The sequence below is a fragment of the Chelonoidis abingdonii genome, chromosome 11, assembly GCF_003597395.2.
Source record: "Chelonoidis abingdonii isolate Lonesome George chromosome 11, CheloAbing_2.0, whole genome shotgun sequence".
NCBI lineage: Eukaryota > Metazoa > Chordata > Testudines > Testudinidae > Chelonoidis > Chelonoidis abingdonii.
The window spans coordinates 59192568-59210508 of NC_133779.1; the positions used below are offsets into that span (position 1 = coordinate 59192568).

Consider the following 17941-nt stretch of genomic DNA (forward strand, 5'->3'; position numbering starts at 1 on the left):
TTCACAGATTTCTCCCTTGTTTCCTCTGCTGAAGTTCTCTCTCTTCTCAGCGTCCTTGTTGCTTGCAGCATAAGTGAGGGAGGAGAAAAGGCCAAGCCATGCAGCCTCTGTCCCTTAATACCCAGACCCATCCTGGTGGGCTTTGCTTGTGCAACTGTCATTGAATTGTAAATCCCTTGATTGCAACTCCCCTGTGGATGAATGGCCGGTGAACGACCACGTAGGTAGAGGTCAACACCCTTGTAGGAAGAACTCTCAAACTTAAAAGATATTTCACTGACAACCAGACAACAAAATATTATAACTTCATTCATACTAAAGATACATATATTTGGACAGAACAAGGGGTTTCAGCAGATCATGACCTTGCACACGATATCTCACATGCATGCTTTGTATCACGCATAGCATAATCATGTGACATTGGTGAATATGGGTTTCCAGGGTGTTTCTTTGGGGTACAGAGTGCCACAGAGGAGAGTGGGAACTAATGGGTTGGAGCAGGAGGGGGTTGGCTACCAGGACTCCTGGGTTCTATCCCCAGTGCTATGAGGGGAGTGGGATCTAGTGGTTTGGAGGAGGAGGGAGCTGGCTACCAGGACTCCTGGCTTGCTCTGGCAGCTGATAATCCTGTTCTCCTCTGAAGGAGCCGAGAAGATGAGTTCAAAAGTTTACATCCCGCTGGTTCTCACTGTCTACATCTTCACCTTCCTGACCGGCCTCCCATGCAACCTCCTGGCCTTCTACACTTTCCTGGTGAAGGTCCGCCAGAAAACCACCCCCATCGACATCCTTCTCCTCAACCTCACCATATCCGACATCTTCCTCCTCATCTTCCTCCCCTTCAAGATGGTTGAGTCTGCCTCAGGCATGGAGTGGCTCTTGCCTGCATTCCTCTGCCCACTCACCAACTACTTCTACTTCAATAGCATCTACATCAGCTCCCTCTTCCTCATGGCCGTCAGCGTTGATCGCTACCTGGGGGTGGCCTTTCCCATCAAGTACAAGCTCCGGCGCCGTCCAGCTTATGCTATCGCCACCTCCGTGGTTTTCTGGGTAGTCACCTGTGCCCACTGCAGTTTTGTCTACATTGTCCAATACGAGGTCCTGAGCCCCAATGGGACTGCAACCTCCAATAACATGTCCCGCTGCTACGAAGATTTCTCCCCTACACAGCTCCAGATCCTGCTCCCTGTCCGGCTGGAGTTCTTCATCGTCCTCTTCTGCCTTCCCTTCACTGTCACTATCTTCTGCTACGTCAACCTCATCCGCATCCTGGTGGCCCTGCCCAACATCCCAGTCCAGAGGAAGCAGCGGGCCATGGGCCTGGCTCTGGCCACCTTGTTCAACTTCATAGTCTGCTTCACCCCCTTCAACCTGTCCCACGTGGTGGGCTTTGTCCAGAACAAGAGCCCCTCCTGGAGGGTGTACGCTCTTCTCCTCAGCACCCTCAACGCTGCCCTGGATCCCGTCATCTTCTACTTCTCCTCCAGTGCCGTCCAACGGGCCTTCACCAACTGCCTGGCCACCCTGTGGCACAAACTCAGCACCATCTTGACCCGGTGCCATCTCCACTGCTTCACTCGCTGCGGGGAAGGGGGCAGCAAATTGAAGGCGGCCAGTGGGAAAATGGTTGAGGAGTCGACAACTTGATCCCCAGGACGAGACGGACTCTCTGCTTCCTCTGTAGAGCCTTCCTAGAGATCCTGCACTTTAGCCAGGGACGGCATCTTCTGTCCTTCCTTGCACATCCAGAGAGGGCCGTAGGCCTCCTTAGACAGCAGCATGTGGCGGGCTTGGAGCTGGTGTCCAACTTCCACAAGGCTTTGGCCTACTCAAGCTTCAGTTTGGTTGGCCAAACTTGCACAGGGGTTTGGCCGACCTCCAGTTAGGGTCAAGGTCCTTCTTTTGCCACTGCCGGGCCACGAGCAGTACTGGGTTTACAATGGTGCCAACAGGAGCGGGCTCACACTTAGAAGTGGCCCTGGAGCTGGGACCATGGCCTCACCCCTCTGCTGCAGCCTGAGGCCCTCCCGAGCCTCTTCCTCCCAATCCTGCACTTTCTGTTAGCTCGTCTTCACCCCCTCCTCAGCTTCCCCCCACTGAGTCCTCTCCACCCCTTACACCGAGTGTGAGTGGCGGGCGCAGCCTGAGGGGGAAGAGACCAAGTGGGAGCAGGGCCTCAAAGGAGAAGAGACTGAGCAGGGTCTGGCCTTGGGATAGAGCAAGGGGTTGGGCCACGGTCCATCCTTGGCCCTGGCCATGAGTGGTCGGCCAAGCACCTTCTGCACTTTGGCCTACTTCCGCTTTGGAGTGAGTGGCCCAACTTCCACAAGGATCCGGCCTCTCTCAATGTCAGGGTCACCATGGTGTCAATGGCCTTTCTTTGCCATTGCTGGCGCATGAGTGGTTGGCTTATTTCATCGCCCTCCACCCACTCCAGGTCTTTCCTTCTCCATGGTTGGACCCACGGGCAAACAAGCTACTATGGGGTGTAACTGCAAGGGGGGAACCAAGTGGGGGTTGGTTGACGGAGGGCAAACTGGTCCCTGCGTAGAGCTGAGATCTCCCTAGCGCAAGGTCCTGCACCTCCTCCCTTCGCTAGTGGATCTGGCACCCCCAACACTGGCTTTAGCTATGTATTAAATAAAATAATCTATTTATTATCCAACTGAGATTATTTTATTATCCTTCAGGTCTGGGGTTAGGTCTAGAGGGTTGGTGTCAGAGGGCGGGGGTGGGGCAGGACTTCTGGGTTCTATCTCCAGTTTTGGGAACAGAGTGGGGTCTATGGGTTAGAGCTGGGAAGGGTTGGAGGTAGGACTCCTGGATTGTATCCATGGGAAGGGACCATGGCTAGGAAGCAGCCCTCACACATATTGTCACTGGCGACTTTCAATTAATTCCAGGGCTTGAATCTGGCACCGCAGGTGAGCAAATAGTGTCTCTGTAGTGCTGATATTAACCGAGGTTAATGGATAACTGGCCTGGACAGAGCCTGGGGCTGCCAGGGTATTTCACACGGAACCACCAGGTCCCAGGACATGGGACGCTGCCATGGACTTGACACCCCCACCCCCGGGGCTTCCCCAGAGCAGGAGCCCACCCACTAGAGTTGCCAACCTTCTAATTGCAGAAAACCGAACACCCTTGCCTTGCACCCTGCCCCTTCCCCAAGGCCTCACCCCTGCCTGCACCTTCTCCAGGCCTGACTCTGGTCCCTCAATCCCCCCACCTTTGCTCACTCGCTCATTTTCACTGGGCTGTGGCAGGGGGTTGGGGTGCGGGAGTAGGTGATGGCTCCAGCTGGGGGTGAGGGCTCTGGGGTGGGTCTGGGTATGAGGGGTTTGAGGTGCAGGAGGGGGCTCCATGCTGGAGCTGAGGGGTTCAGAGTGCGGGAGGGAGTGAGGGCTCCAGCTGGTGTGGTGAGCTCTGGGGTGGGGCTGGTGATGAGGGGTTTAGGGAGCAGGAGGGGGCTCCTGGCTGGGGCTGAGGGGTTTGGCGTGTAGGGGGAGGACTCAGGGCTGGAACAGGGGGTTGGGGCATGGGAGAGGGTTTGGGGTGCAGGCTCCGGTGACCTCAGGCGGCCCCGGCATTTCCCGGGGACAGAGGAAGTCCGTGCAGATTCCAGTAAACGGCTGGCATGTCCATCCAGCTCCCAGGTGGAGAGGAGGCCAAAGGGGCTCCGCGCGCTGCCTCAACTGCAGGTCCCATTGGCCTCAGTTCCCAGTCAATGGGAGCTGTGGAGTCAGCGCTGGGGGTGGGTGTAGTGCGCAGAGACCCCCTGGCTACCCCTCCGCCTAGGAGCTGGAGAGACATGCTGGAGGCTTCCCAGAAGCCACGTGGAGCCAGGTATGGAGCTCCTGCCCTGCTGGGGCTGCAGCCAACTGGACTTTTAGTGGCCCAGTGAGTGGTGCTGACTGGAGCCGCCAGGATCCCTTTTTGGCTGGGCGTTCTGATCAAACACCAGATGCCTGGCAACCCTAGCACCCACACAGAGCCCCCTGTATCACACATGCAGCCCCCTGTCCTGGGCTCAGTCACTGCGGCCTGTCTAGTTCCTCGGGTGGTCAGCGGGGTGGGGGAGGGGGCGGGGAGAAGCTGGGTGCAGGTTGGCTCCTGCTCCTAATGAGGCTGAGACCCAGCAAACCTCATTGCACAGCGAGCTCCCCAGAGCAGCTGTTATAAACAAACGAGCGTGGTGCAGACATGCACCGGGAGCGCCTCTCCCCTCCATGCTGCATTGCATCGCCCCCCACAGCCACACAGGGGCTCCCAACCCCTCATGCACATGGGCAGTGGGGAGGGGAGCTGTGTGTGGACGGAGGGAGAGGGGGGATCCCAGGGCTGGGACAGCAGGGGGCTGCAGGTTGTTATTGAGGGGCACTGGCAGAGCTTGTGGGGGAGCCCAGGGCTGGGCTAGCAGGGGCTGCGGCCCTGCGGGGCCAGATGAATGTTTTGTGGGCCTGGTGACAAACACATCCGTGGGCCCCCATGGAGGCCATGGAGCCTGGCACAGGGGGTCGGTCCGCAGAGCGAGGGGCCAGCCAGAGGCAATGGGGCCTGGCATGGCAGGGGCACTGTTTACAAATGGGCAGTTGCCAGATGCACAGTGCCCCGCCTGCCCTGTGCTGCCAGGTTCCCCTTCCCCTCGGGGATAGGCCCATGCTGAGCCACACACTGGACACCGCCCACTTACTTAGCAGACCGCCCCCGCCCCGGACTGGGGCTATGCCCAGCACCTCCCCACACCCCCCTACAAATGCACAGCACCCTGCCCAACACCACCCTCGCCCAGCACCCCCCTGCCCACAGCCCCACCACCAGGGCCGTCCTTAGGATTGTGCGGCCCTACACAGTATTATTAAACTGGGTCCCCTATGTCTGAGTTGGGGCACAGCCACCACCCCCGCCCGTGGACCCCCAGAAGAATCCCTGCTGTCCTGGTGGTGGCCCAAATTTTCGGGTGCCCTACACAGCTGCGTACGCCTAAGGACGGCCCTGCCCACCGCAAGTACCCAGCACCCCGCACAGAAGCTCCATTCCCTAGTGCCCAACACACACAGATCTTCCCCGTCACCTCAGCCCAGCACCCCAGAGACCCACTCCCCAACCCCTGCCTCCCGGCTGCACTCACCGGCCCTGCTGGGAGGTGACTGTGTCTGCCGGGCTGAGCCAGCAGCGCAGCCAGGGCTAGTCCTGGGGCGGGGAATCGCTCCCGCCCCTCGGGAGTGCCGAGATCAGCCAGGCCAGGGCCTGCTCTGCCCAGGCTCCCTCAGGTCCCTCTTGCCTGGAAGGGCCCAGCCAAGCCCCCCCACTGTCACCCCCCACACACACCTAGCTGAGACTGGCCAGGTTTCTGCACCAGTCCCAGGCAGCTCATCTCTGGGGACACAGATGGGGCCCCACAGATGCTGGGAAGCAGAGACTGCCCGGAGCCAGAGGGGCACTGGGGTCTGACCAGGGGGCAGAGGGGAGCAGGGGATGGGGCCGGGGGCGGAGAGGAACCCTCAGCCCGAGAAGCAAGTGGGGACAGGGGGAGCCAGTGGGGTCTCGGGGCGCAGTGCAAGCGGAGCAGTCTGGGGCCCCTCTGAGCATGGGCCCGACTCCATGGAGCCACTGGTGCCATTGTAAACCCGGCACTGAGTGAGGGGCACCGGCAGAGCTGGGGGGAGTGTCAGGCTGAGCATAAGGGTTTATATCAGGGGCTGTCTCTCCCTTGGACGCTTGTTCCCATCTTGGCACTCAGAGGATGTGTGTGGGTGGGGCGGGTGCGGTGCAGCTGGCTGTGTGGTTGTGTCCCTGGGCCTGTCCCGTCAGGGTGTGTGTGTGTGTAATGGGCTGGGGTGGGAAGGGGTGTGTGGGGAGGGAGGTGTGCCTGTTTTACACACACAGTGCAGGGCGGTACACACGCACACAGCTGCACAAAATCTCACCACACTAGCACACTCATAGGACATTCACACATCACATGCTCACAGCAGCTGTATGGGACAGTGCGTGCGCCCTCAGTGGGGTGAACTCACTGCAGACCTCAGGGTGGCGCTAGGGGCACTGTGCAGCAGGGGTGTCACAAGAAGAAAAAGCGACTCTGCCTTTTAAGCCGAGTCCAGCCCGTTTCAGAGGGAGGGGAGTGGGGTGAGGTTCATACAAATGCCATACTTTATTTTAGTAGTTATGCTACCTACAACATCCAATGACCCGGTAAAAATATGACAATAAGAAATGTGTGCCAGGGTCCCTGTTTGACCGGGCGTTCTGGCCTGGCAACCCAATCTGCTGGCCCCCTCCTCTGACCCCTCTCTGGGCAAAGACCCAGCAGGCGCCAGTGCAGAGCTGGGCCATGCCTGGCTGGTCGGGTTTCACCACCTCCCCGCCCGGACAATTAGCTGGGCTGGGACTGCCCCTCGCAGGCTGCCAGCACTCGGTGACCATTGTAGAGCCCCGCCTGGAGCAAACTGAGCGGCAGCAGATCCCGTCTCCCCCCACACCGCCCAGACCCTGCACAGGGTGTAAGCAGAACGTCAAGACCTTGGAGGGGAGACACTCCAGCCCAGTTAACCTTCAAGGCCAAATCAGCCACCTCCAAATCAAAAAAGCCCAAATCCCCAATGCTCCAAAAATGAAAGCGACTTTAACAAAAACAAGCCCAATTCCGCTTGCAGCCCCCTGTTCTCCCAGCCTGGGGATCCCTCCCACCCCCCGCACTCTGCGGGTGCCCCTCACTCCCGACCCACAGCCCCCTGCTAAGCAAGCCCTGGGCTCCCCCTACCCCCAGCTCTGCCACTGCTTACAGTTTGTGTTTACAGGGGGCTGTGTGAATGGGCTCCTGCTCTATGGAAGCCCAGTGGCGGGGTGGGGGTCTGTCTCCGTGGCAGTGTCCCATGGCCTGGAAGCCAGTGGTTCCTCCAGCTGCCCATGCAAGATCACCAAGCTGCCCCAGGCCCTGCCAGGCCCAGTTATTCATTAACCCCTGGTTAATATCGGCGCCACGGAAACACTATTTGCTCACCTACGGTGCTAGACTCACGCCCTGCAGTTAATTAAAAGTCACCAGCGACAATGTGTGTGTCCTAGACACGGTCCCATCCCATGGATAGAACCCAGGAGTCCTGGCCCCCAGCGCCCCCGGCTCTAACCCATAGACCCCACTCCACTAGCCCTGAAGAATAATAAGAATATAATCTCAACTGGGTAATAAATCAATAACTTTATTTAATATGTAGCTAAAGCCACTGCCCCTGGGGGGAACCAGATCCACCAGCGAAGGGCGGAGGGGCAGGACCTTGTGCGAGGGAGATCTCAGCTCTACATCCAGACCTGGAACAGACCCGCAGGGACCACTGTCCATTGTACGGGTGCCTGCTAATCGCTCATCCCCCACCAACCTGCAGGATAACAGCCCTATTACTGCTGCAAAAGGCACTCTGCTTTTAGATCATGTGAGCCTTCACTGTGGTGCAGGAAGTCCTGCGTTCAAATCCTAGTTAATAACAGCCTGTTCCCACTGCTGCTACCAAGTGGTGCGGGCCCTTCCACTTGTGCCGTGCGTTGTTGGTCGAGGTCCCAAGTCCAAATCCTTCCCATCCACATGGCGGATAATAGCCTTACTACTGCTGCCAACACACGGCATTTCTCCCTTAGCTCAAGCAGTAGCGAGCTGGGCTGCAGCCTCTTGCGTTCCAGTCCTACCGAGGAGGTAACTACGTTTCCACAGAGACCAACACGCACTAATACTAGAAGCCAAGAAGGAGGAGCTCTCCATAGCTCAACAAAGGCAAACTCGGGGCCCACGGGCCTCTCACGGTGCCTGGTCCTTGTTCATCTGCCAATAAATGGTCCCCTGAAATGGGACAAGCTCAGCCCAGCCTGTTTGCTCTCCCTCAAGCAACCCCACTTGGTTCCCCCCTTGTAGTTACAACTCATAGTAGCTTGCTTGCCCATGGGCCCAACCATGGAGAAGGAAAAATCTGGAGTCGATGGACGGCCCCGGGGGGACCCTCCAGCTGAAATAGGTCTAGGAAGGCCCTTGACGCCATGGCGACTCTGACACAAAGAGAGACCGGATCCTTGTGGAAGTTGGGACACTCACTCCAAAGCTGAAGTAGGCCGAAGTGCGGTGGGACCACAGCAGGATTAATCTTTTGTGGGCCCCGGTGCCCAGACCATGGGCCCTCCTTCGGCCACAAAGCCCTGCCCCTGCTGAGCCTCGTTCTCACGGGGCATAGGGAGTGGAGAGGAGCAAAGAGCAAACGGGGTTTGCGGGGGAAAAGGCTGAGGGGGGGTGGGGCCTTGGGGCACAGCAGGGTGGAGGGGCAGGTGCCAGAGCCCGTTCTGAGTGCGGGCCCAGCACCACTGAAACTTCAATCTCTAAGACACTAGGCAGCATTTAGATCTAGCAGTTTTCTCCACTCAATGGATGTTTGTTTCTTTGTTTATCTGCTTTGCTCTGTTTGCTATCCCCTATAATCACTTAGAATCTATCTTTTGTAGTTAATAAACTTTTTTTGCTTTATTTAAACCAGTGTCTGGGAATCATAACTCAGGAGCAAAAGGCTGTGGCATATTCCTCTCCACATTGAGGGTGGGGGTGAATTTTATGAGCTTAAGCTGTACAGTTGCCTTATAATTTTGGCTTTATACTGTGTGTGTGTGTGCGTGCGCATGGCCTGAGCGCCTGGGAGTAGCTTTCCCATGCAGGGGCTGGTCAGAGAGCTGCTTGTAACTGCAGCTGGGTGGGCTCCTACCAGTATGTATGCTGGTGAAAGTGCAGGCTGGCAGGTTTGGTAGCTTGTCACAGCAACACAGTGTGAGAGGGAACCCAGGTTGGTGGCTCAGAAGGCTCAGTGGTACCCCAGTTCTGGAAGGGGAAGAGGGAACCCGTCACACCTAACTCAAGAGCAGGATTTCTTGCTCCTGCAGAGCATGGGACAAGGAAGACTCTGTGGAGGAAGCAGAGAGTCGGTGTCATCCTGGAAGTCAAGTCATCAACTCCTCAGCCTCCATCCCACTGGTCACTTCCACCTCTCTGCCCCCTTCCTCGCAGCGAGTGAAGGAGGGGAGATGGCACCGGGACAAGATGGTGCTGTGTTTGTTCCACAGGCCGGCCAGGCAGTTGGTGAAGGCCCGTTGGACAGCAGTGGAGGAGAAGTAGAAGATGGCGGGGTCCAGGGAAGCGTTGAGGGTGCTAAGGAGAAAAGTGTACACCCTCCAGGATGGGCTTTCGTTCTGGACAAAGCCCACCACGTGGGACATGTTGAAGGGGGTGAAGCAGACTATGAAGTTGAACAAGGTGGCCAGAGCCAGGCCCACAGTCCGCTGCTTCCTCCAAGCTGGGATGTTGGGCAGGGCCACCAGGATACAGACAAAGTTGACGTAACAGAAGATGATGACAGTGAGGGGGAGGCAGAAGAGGATGATGAAGAACTCCAGCCGGACAGGGAGCAGGATCTGGAGCTGTGTACGGGAAAAACGTTCATAGCAGTGGGACGTTATTGGAGGTCGTGGTCCCATTGGGGCTCAGGACCTCATACTGCACGATGTAGACGATGCTGCAATGAGCACAGGTGACCACCCAGAAGACCACGGAGGTGGCAACAACATAAGCCGGACAGTGCTGGAGCTTGTACTTGATGGGAAAGGCCACCCCCAGGTAGCGATCAACGCTGATGGCCATGAGGAAGAGGGAGCTGATGTAGATGCTACTGTAGAAAAAGAAGCTGGTGAGTGGGCAGAGGAAAGCGGGCAAGGTCCACGCCCTATCTGAGATGGCCTCCACCATCCTGAAGGGGAGGAAGATGAAGAGGGAGATGTCAGATATGGTGAGGTTGAGGAGAAGGATGTCAACGGGAGTGGGTTTCTGGCAGACCTTCACCAGGAAGGTGTAGAAGGCCAGGAGGTTGGACGGGAGGCCGGTCAGGAAGGTGAAGACAGTGAGAACCAGTGGGATGGAAACGTTCAAACTCAGCTTCTCGGCTCCTACAGAGGAGAATGAGCTTATCAGTTGCCAAAGGAGCCCCGGAGTCCTGGTAGCCAGCTCCCTCCCCTCCAGCCCACTAGATCTCACTACTGTCCCTGGGCTGGGAAGAGGAGTCCTGGCTCCAGCCCCCTCCCTCTCTGACCCACTAGATCTCACTCCCCTCTGTGGCACTCTGTACCCCAAAGCAACACCCTGGAACCCCTTATTCACCAATGTCATATGATTGTTATGTGTCATGCAAAGCATGCCATGTAAGATATATTAAAGGTCACGATCTGCTGAAAGCCATTGTTCTGTCCAAATATGTGTATCTTTGTATGTGTGAAATTTTAAGATTTTACTGTATTGTTGTCAGTGAAATATGTTGTGAGTTTGAAAGTCCTTCCTACAAGGGTGGTGACCCCTGCCCAGGTGGGCGTTCACTGGCCATTCATCCACAGGGGAAGTGCAATCAAGGGATTTACAATTCAATGACAGTTGCACAAGCACCACACAGCGTGGGATTTACTTGATCACTGTGACTCAGCAAAGCCCACTAGAATGGGTCTGGGTAAGTGTCTTCTAAGCACATGGGCTAAGGATATAAAATAAGGGACAGAGGCTGCATGGCTTGGCCTCTTCTCCTCCGCTACCTAAGCTGCAAGTAACAAGGACGCTGAGAAGAGAGAGAACTTCAGCAGAGGAGACAAGAAAGAAACCTGCGAATTGTGAGCTGTAACATCCATTGAGTGGAGAAAACTGCTAGATTTAAATACTGCCTAATGTCTTAGAGGTTGGAGATTTAGATTGCACGTTTAGTTTATTTTCTTTGGTAAACGGTCACTGCTTTTTATACCTACCATTTACAATAACTTAGACTCTCTCTATCTGCAGTTAATAAATCTGTGTTACACTTTATCTAAAACAATGAATTTTGGTTGAAATGCTTGGAAATCTTAGCTCAGTTAACACAAGGAGTGTGCATGTCCTCTCCACATGGAGAGGCCTGGGACGAAGGAGATGGACTGGGCAAAGAACTTACACTGCTTAGGCTTCTGACCATGGCAGAATGGTACAGGTGTGGGGTCTTGGGCTGGGGAACTGGGGAGAATTGGCTGGAGCCTCTCTGTTGTTGGTTCATGAGTAGCTGAAGGCAGCATTCATGTAACTAAGGTGTGTCCCTGCCTGGGGATGGCTGTGTAAGTCCAGTACCTGCCAGAGGTTTGTAGCTTGTCAGGCCAGGTCTACGCTATGCGGTAAAATCGATTTTAGATACGCAATTTCAGCTACGAGAATAGCGTAGCTGAAGTCAAATATCTAAAATCGATTTACTCACCCGTCTTCACCGCGCGGGATCGATGTCCGCGGCTCGCCATGTCGATTCCAGAACTCCGTTGGGTTTGGTGGAGTTCCGGAATCGATATAAGCGCACTCAGGGATCGATATATCCCGTCTAGATCAGACGCAATATATCGATCCCCGAGCAATCAATTTTATCGTGCCGATACGGCGCGTAGTCTAGACGTGGCCTCACAGTGTGAGTGGGAGCCCTGACTGGTAGGACAGGAGGATCAGTGGTACCTGAGTTCTGGGCTGCACCCCAGAGATCCCGTTGTGACACTGCACCCCATATTCTTCACAGTAATATTATTATGATATGATTATGGCATAATTATGATGCATTTTATTCAAGATGGCTCATGTGAGATGTCATTGGAAAAGTTATAATTTCCTGAATATGATTGTCCTATTTGTATGCATGGATCATTTCTGTATCTGAAGTTATGACTATTAATTATGTATCTGTATTTCAAATGAGTTACACCTGGGTAACACCCACTAGCCAAGATGCTTTCAGTCTAGTGGGTGGGGAAGGGCCTGTTCAGGGCAATGAGTCATTAGGAAAAAAACAATAGTCCTTAGGAGAAGCTTATCTCCCATCTGGGGAGCCTTCCTGAGAACGTTACAGACAGCCTCTGAGTAATGGCTGCTGTGACTCCAGACTCCATTTTGGGATGACACTGTTTTTCCACTAACCGGGCATGGGAACCAAGCTTTGGGGACAACGGGTTCTCACCCTATGCAAAAGCTATACCGGGGGGGGGAGTGACATCATCTGGGGTTCTTCACCCCCCACACATGAAGATCCCTGGAAATGTGTGAGAAACAAAGACTGAACTGGGGGAAGTGCTGGACCCAGGCTAAAGGGTTTTCTAGCCTGGGGATTCCAAGCTGTAAAGCAAGGGCAGCATGTCCATTTAGAAACTGCAGCCTGCTTGTATCATCTCGTAGGCTGAGAATTTGCTACTCACATCCAATCTATTTAGAATATTAAGCATAGTTTGTATTTTACTGTTTATTTGCTAGGTAATCTGCTTTGATCTGTTTGCTATTCCTTATAATCACTTAAAATCTATCATTTGTATTTAATAAGCTTGCTTTTGCTTCATCTAAACCAGTATCTGGGAATCATAACTCAGGGGCAAAAGGCTGTTGCATATTCCTCTCCACATTGAGGGAGGAGGCGAATTTTATGAGCTTATGATGTTCAGTTTGGGTTTATACTCCAGAGAGGGTGTATGTGCCTGAGCAGCTGGCTGTGTCCCTACCTCTATACATGCTAGTGAAAGTGCAGGCTGGAGGGCTTTGTAGCTTGTCACAGCAGTACAGTGTGAGAGGGAGTCCAGGCTGGTGGGTCAGGGGGCTCAGTGGTACCCCATTTCCAGGTGGCATCCCAGGGGCAAGAACCCGTTGCATCCATCACACCCTGCCTGGACTGGAGATAGATCCCAGGAGTCCTGGCTGCACTAACCCACTAGAGCTCACTCCCATCCCAAACATGTGACTAGAAACCAGGGGTCCTGGCTTACATCCCTCCTTGCCCATAGCCATGAGAGCAACCTCCGGGCTCCCGTTGCATTAGCTGACACTAGACATATGGCTGGAATTTATGTAGCTGGCTCCCGTATTTATTTAGCTTGGTTTCCTGTTTAGCCCGAGGCAGGCGTAGATGTGGGCGCCGGAGAGATCGGAGGACCTGGGATGCATGAGATCATGTAAGCAAACACTCAGGGAATGGCCGTTGGGGGGCGGGGGGCAAGCAGGCAGCTCAGACAACGTGGAAGTGGTTGTTAGGGAAATTTTCATAAATATTATCAAAGGTGGAGCGGAGTGGGGTCTAGTGGTCAGAACACGGTGGGGCGGGGGACTCCCGGGTTCTATCCCTGGTTCTCAGGAGTGATTTTTTTGGTTAAAAAAAGGGATAAGGAGTCAATGCACAGAAGTAGGAAATACAACCCAGGGTTCTTGACCTTTCAGCTCCACTCAACCCACTAGACCCCACTCCCCTCCCAGAGCTAGGGAGAGAACTCAGGGGTCCTGGCTCCTGCCTCTACCAACTGAGCCATTCCCAGAGCCAGGGTGTCCTGCACCCATGCTCCAAACAGGCTGTGGGTGCCCTCACACCAAGCTGCAATGGGCCCCTGTCACGGAGTCTGGCCCTGCACCCCTCTTCCTGGGACCCACAGTGACTTTTATCCAGCCAGTAAAACAGAAGGTTTATTGGACAGCAGGAACACAGGTTACAGCAGAGCTTGCAGGCACACTCCCGGACCCCTCCACTGAGTCCTTCTGGGGGTTCAGGGTGCTTGGATCCCAGCTAGGATCCCCTGAATTCCTCCCCATAGCCCAAACCCAAACTGTCCTGCCTCTCCTCCTCCGGCCCACTCCCAAAAACCCTTTGTTTCCTTCTCCCCCGCCCAGCAGCTCCCCCTCCCCCCTGCCGGCTCACATTACAACCTGACTACCTGTCCCTCACCTACAGACATCCCCTGCTTTCCCGTTCCCCACACAGACAGCCCCTACTCCATCACAGCCCCTCCTTCCCCAGGGTGCAGGTAGCTCTACTCCCGTCTCCTAGCTGTGGGGATCAATTGTTAAACAGCCTCATTAAAGCGAAGTTAATAAGCCTCTTCCATAAAATAAACCATTGTCTGAGCCCGACCAGTCCCTCGCTCCCCTACCAATTGCAGGGAGGCCGTATAGTGGGTTAGAGCGGGGGACTGGGAGCCAGGACTCCTAGGTTCTATGCTCAGCTCTGCGTGGGGAGTGGGGTCTAGTGATCAAAGTGGGGGCTGGGAGCCAGGGTTCCTGGTTCTAGGAACAGGGCTGGGTGTATGCTTCAGCCAGCACATCTCTCCAAGAGTTGTGCCCTCCTACAGTTAGAAACCATCAGTTCCTCCGCTCTCCCTAATGGTGGGAAACCCACTTTCCCTCCTAGCTTGTCTCGCTGGTGAGATGTGGTGACAGGACATGGAACCACGAGCGGATCAGACCTGATGGGTCCGTTCCCAGAACCCTTGGTAATGGAGCCATTGCTGGGCGGGGAAGGAATCGTCCCCTCGAGTCTCTTCCTCCAAGTGGAGGATCCTTTCTGTGGGGGATTTAATGACCATGCCCCACATCCTGACTGGCACCTCCCCATCCCAGTGCTGGGTGTCCTCTGCATGTGGACGCCTGTGTTTTCTAATCTTGGGGTTCCCCTCTCCCTGTCCCCACTATGCGCTTACTCAGCTGAGCTAGACAAATTTCCACCCAAGAGTCAGCTTCACTCAGCCCTGATTGCCTGCTGATGAGCGAGCACCTTTGCAAAAGTAGGTCATAATTTTTCACCTTCATTTAACCAGTGACAGAACAGAGAGTCAGAGCAGGGAGAGGAGATGGCCATGCCCAGGGAAGAACCCAGGTGTCCTGGCTCCCCCCTGCCCCCTGCTGTAACCATTACGGTCTCCCACAGTATTCTTGCCTGCAAGTTAAAGAAGTATGGGCTGGATGAATGGACTATAAGGTGGATCAAAAGCCGGCTAGATCATCGGGCTCAATGGGTAGTGATCAATGGCTCCATGTCTAGTTGGCAGCCGGTATCAAGTGGAGTGCCCCAAGGTTCGGTCCTGGGGCTGGTTTTGTTCAATATCTTCATTAATGATCTGGAGGATGGCATGGACTGCACTCTCAGCGAGTTTGCAGATGACACTAAACTGGGAGGAGTGGTAGATACACTGGACGGTAGGGATAGGATACAGAGGGACCTAGACAAATTAGAGGATTGGGACAAAAGAAACCTGATGGGGTTCAACAAGGACAAGTGCAGAGTCCTGCACTTAGGATGAAAGAATCCCATGGACAGGCTGTGGACCGACTGACAAAGCAGCAGTTCTGCAGAGAAGAAGCTAGGGATTACAGTGAACGAGAAGCTGGATGTGAGTCAACAATATGCCCTCGTTGCCAAGAAGGCTAATAGCATTTTGGGCTGTATAATTAGGAGCATTGCCAGCAGATCAAGGGACGTGATCATTCCCCTCTATTCAACATTGGTGAGGCCTCATCTGGAGTACTGTGTCCAGTTTTGGGCCCCACACTACAAGAAGGATGTGGAAAAATTGGGAAGAGTCAGCAGAGGGCAACAAAAATGATCAGGGGGCTGGAGCACATGACTTATGAGGAGAGGCTGAGGGAACTGGGATTGTTTAGTGTGCGGAAGAGAAGAATGAGGGGGGTATTGGATAGCTGCTTTCAACTACCTGAAAGGGTGTTCCAAAGAAGATGGATCTAGACTGTTCTCAGTGGTACCCGATGACAGAACAAGGAGTAATGGTCTCAAGTTGCAGTGGGGGAGGTCTACGTTGGATATTAGGAAAAACTTTTTCACCAGGAGGGTGGTGAAGCACTGGAATGGGTTAACTAGGGAGGTGGTGGAATCTCCTTCCTTAGAGATTTTTAAGGTCAGGCTTGACAAAGCCCTGGCTGGGATGATTTAGTTGGGGATTAGTCCTGCTTTGAGCAGGTGGTTGGCCTAGATGATGTCCTGAGGTCCCTTCCAATCCTGATATTCTATTATTCTATGATTAGACTGCACTCCCCACAATCTCGGATTGGGATAGAACTCAGGAGTCCTGACTCACTACCCCCACTGTTCTAGCCACTCCACTCCAGTCCTCTCCCACACTGGAGCTAGAATCCCATGGTCAGCTGAGCCAGCAATCTCCCTTTTACTTTGTTGCTTGCTTGTTTTTAATTTTGCAAAAACCAAATTAAATATTGCACAGAGGCCTGGGCATGACTGATAAAGGCAAATGCATACTGGTCAGGTCTGGGAACAGAACCCAGGAGTCCTGGCCTGTAGCTTTAACCGCTAGACCCCACTCACCTGCCAGAGCTGGGAAAAGAATCCATCAGTTCTTTCTCTGGTCCTGCTCTGCTCTAATCAAGTCCTCTTCCAAGCCCAGTGATAGAACCCAGAAGCCCTGGCTCCCAACCCCCATCCTAACCATTAGTCCCCACTCCGTTCCGTATGAGCCCTGACCCAAGCAGCTAAAGAGCCCATCCTCACCTCTTCTCCAGCAGCCAGTGCACTGGGGGCCTGAGAAGGGCTGGGGAGTGAGTGTTCTGTAGCCCAGTCAGCTGGTTATGTTGTGTCTGTGCCCCAGGAAACCCCACCGGTCCCTCTCCTCGGAAATCCATGCAGAAAGGACGAGAGATACAATCGTTACTTCCTCGTGCTTCATCGGAGGTGTGAACCAGCACGTCTTTGGGCGAGTGTGGTGTCCCCTGCACTCTCCTATTGCACCCTGCTGTGGGCAAGGGCTCCTGGGCTCTCTTCCTGGCTCAAGTAGAGAAGAAGGGTCTAGTGGATAGAGAAGGAGGGTTGGGAGCCAGGATTTCTGGATTGTCTCCCCTATTCCAGGAGGGCAGTGGGGTCTCGTGGTCAGGGCCATCCTTAGGATTTATGGGGCCCTAAGCAGTATTATTAAACCGGAGCCCCTATGCTGGATGGCAGCCCAAGCTCACAGCCTGGTGGGGGAGGGAGAGGAGGGACGAGACAGCAAAGGATAATGAAATGCCTGGCCTGCCTCATGGTGGCAGAGAGTCACAGTTCCCCGCAGAGACTCCCATACCCTCTCCCTCATGCAGAATGGATATGAAGAAGGTACCTAATGAAAAGCACTAAAACTTGGGAATAAAAAATGTCAGTCACAGGCTTTTTGGTATGCCCTGAAGTTTGTCAGAGATTTAGGGTTTGTCCAGACTACCCACCGTATCGGTGGGTAGCGATCGATTTATCGGGGATCGATATATCGTGTGTCATCTAGACGCGATATATCGATCCCCGTATGCGCTCCCCGTTGACTCCGGAACTCCCCCGGAGCAAGCGGCGGTAGTGGAGTCAATGGGGGAGCTGCGGACGTTGCTCCCACGCCGTGAGGATGGGAGGTGAGTCGGAATAAGATACTTCGTAGCTGAAGTTGCGACACCCCCGCCCTAGTGTACACCAGGCCTTATTTGCAAAAACTTCCTAGTAAGGGTGAGTCAGCTGTCCTGCTGAATACAACATTGCATATCATGGAATACATGATGCAGCTCTTCTCTGTTTTACATTTTCTTAATCAGTTTTTCTAAGATGAATTTATATTTTAAATGTACTCTTAAACCTTAAGCCAACATTCCAGATTACTACATATTTAACTCACGGAAACAAAGACATTATTATAAATTAATCAGAGAGGTTTAGTGTGTTCATAACAATGTTCATTGCTTTTAGAAAAAGGGAACACTAATTTCCTTTGTCTGATCTCCACAACAATAGACATGTTTATGAAATTTCACCAACTTTAAAAAAACATGTTTCCAAAGATTTTAGGTATAACAAGGATTTTATGTCTTACTAAGGTACTGATTTTGCTGGAGGGTTCTCTTAAAACTAATTCATCAGATAGTCAGAATTAAAGAAAGGGAAACTCTTTGTCCAGCTATCTGGAAGGGAAGGACTATTGTCCCTTTAAGGGCTCTCGTCAGTTGAGAGTGGGGAGACAGGAGGTGAAGGGATGGACAGAAAGGCCAGGAAGACTTGGAAGCATTTTCTTTTTAACTATAGTAATTAAAACGTGTATTTTAGATAAAGGAGGTCTTCTGAAGGATTTATTAAAA

The 17941-nt window shown here is 53.9% G+C and overlaps 1 protein-coding gene and 1 pseudogene across 1 annotated transcript; one reads left to right on the top strand and one right to left on the bottom strand.

Annotated features, from left to right (window-relative positions):
• Positions 1–575: 575 nt before the first annotated feature.
• LOC116833671 (free fatty acid receptor 2-like) lies at positions 576–1653 on the top strand. Its single transcript, XM_032795338.2, has one exon. It carries the CDS (start codon positions 658–660, stop codon positions 1651–1653), a length of 996 nt encoding a protein of 331 aa, XP_032651229.1. The 5' UTR covers positions 576–657.
• A 7326-nt stretch (positions 1654–8979) lies between these two features.
• On the bottom strand, positions 8980–10198 carry LOC116833663 (free fatty acid receptor 2-like; annotated as a pseudogene).
• Positions 10199–17941: the final 7743 nt, after the last annotated feature.

Bases quoted from the DNA above. Each gene is read 5' to 3' on its own strand.
- LOC116833671 (XM_032795338.2), top strand. From the start codon at position 658: ATGAGTTCAAAAGTTTACATCCCGCTGGTTCTCACTGTCTACATCTTC.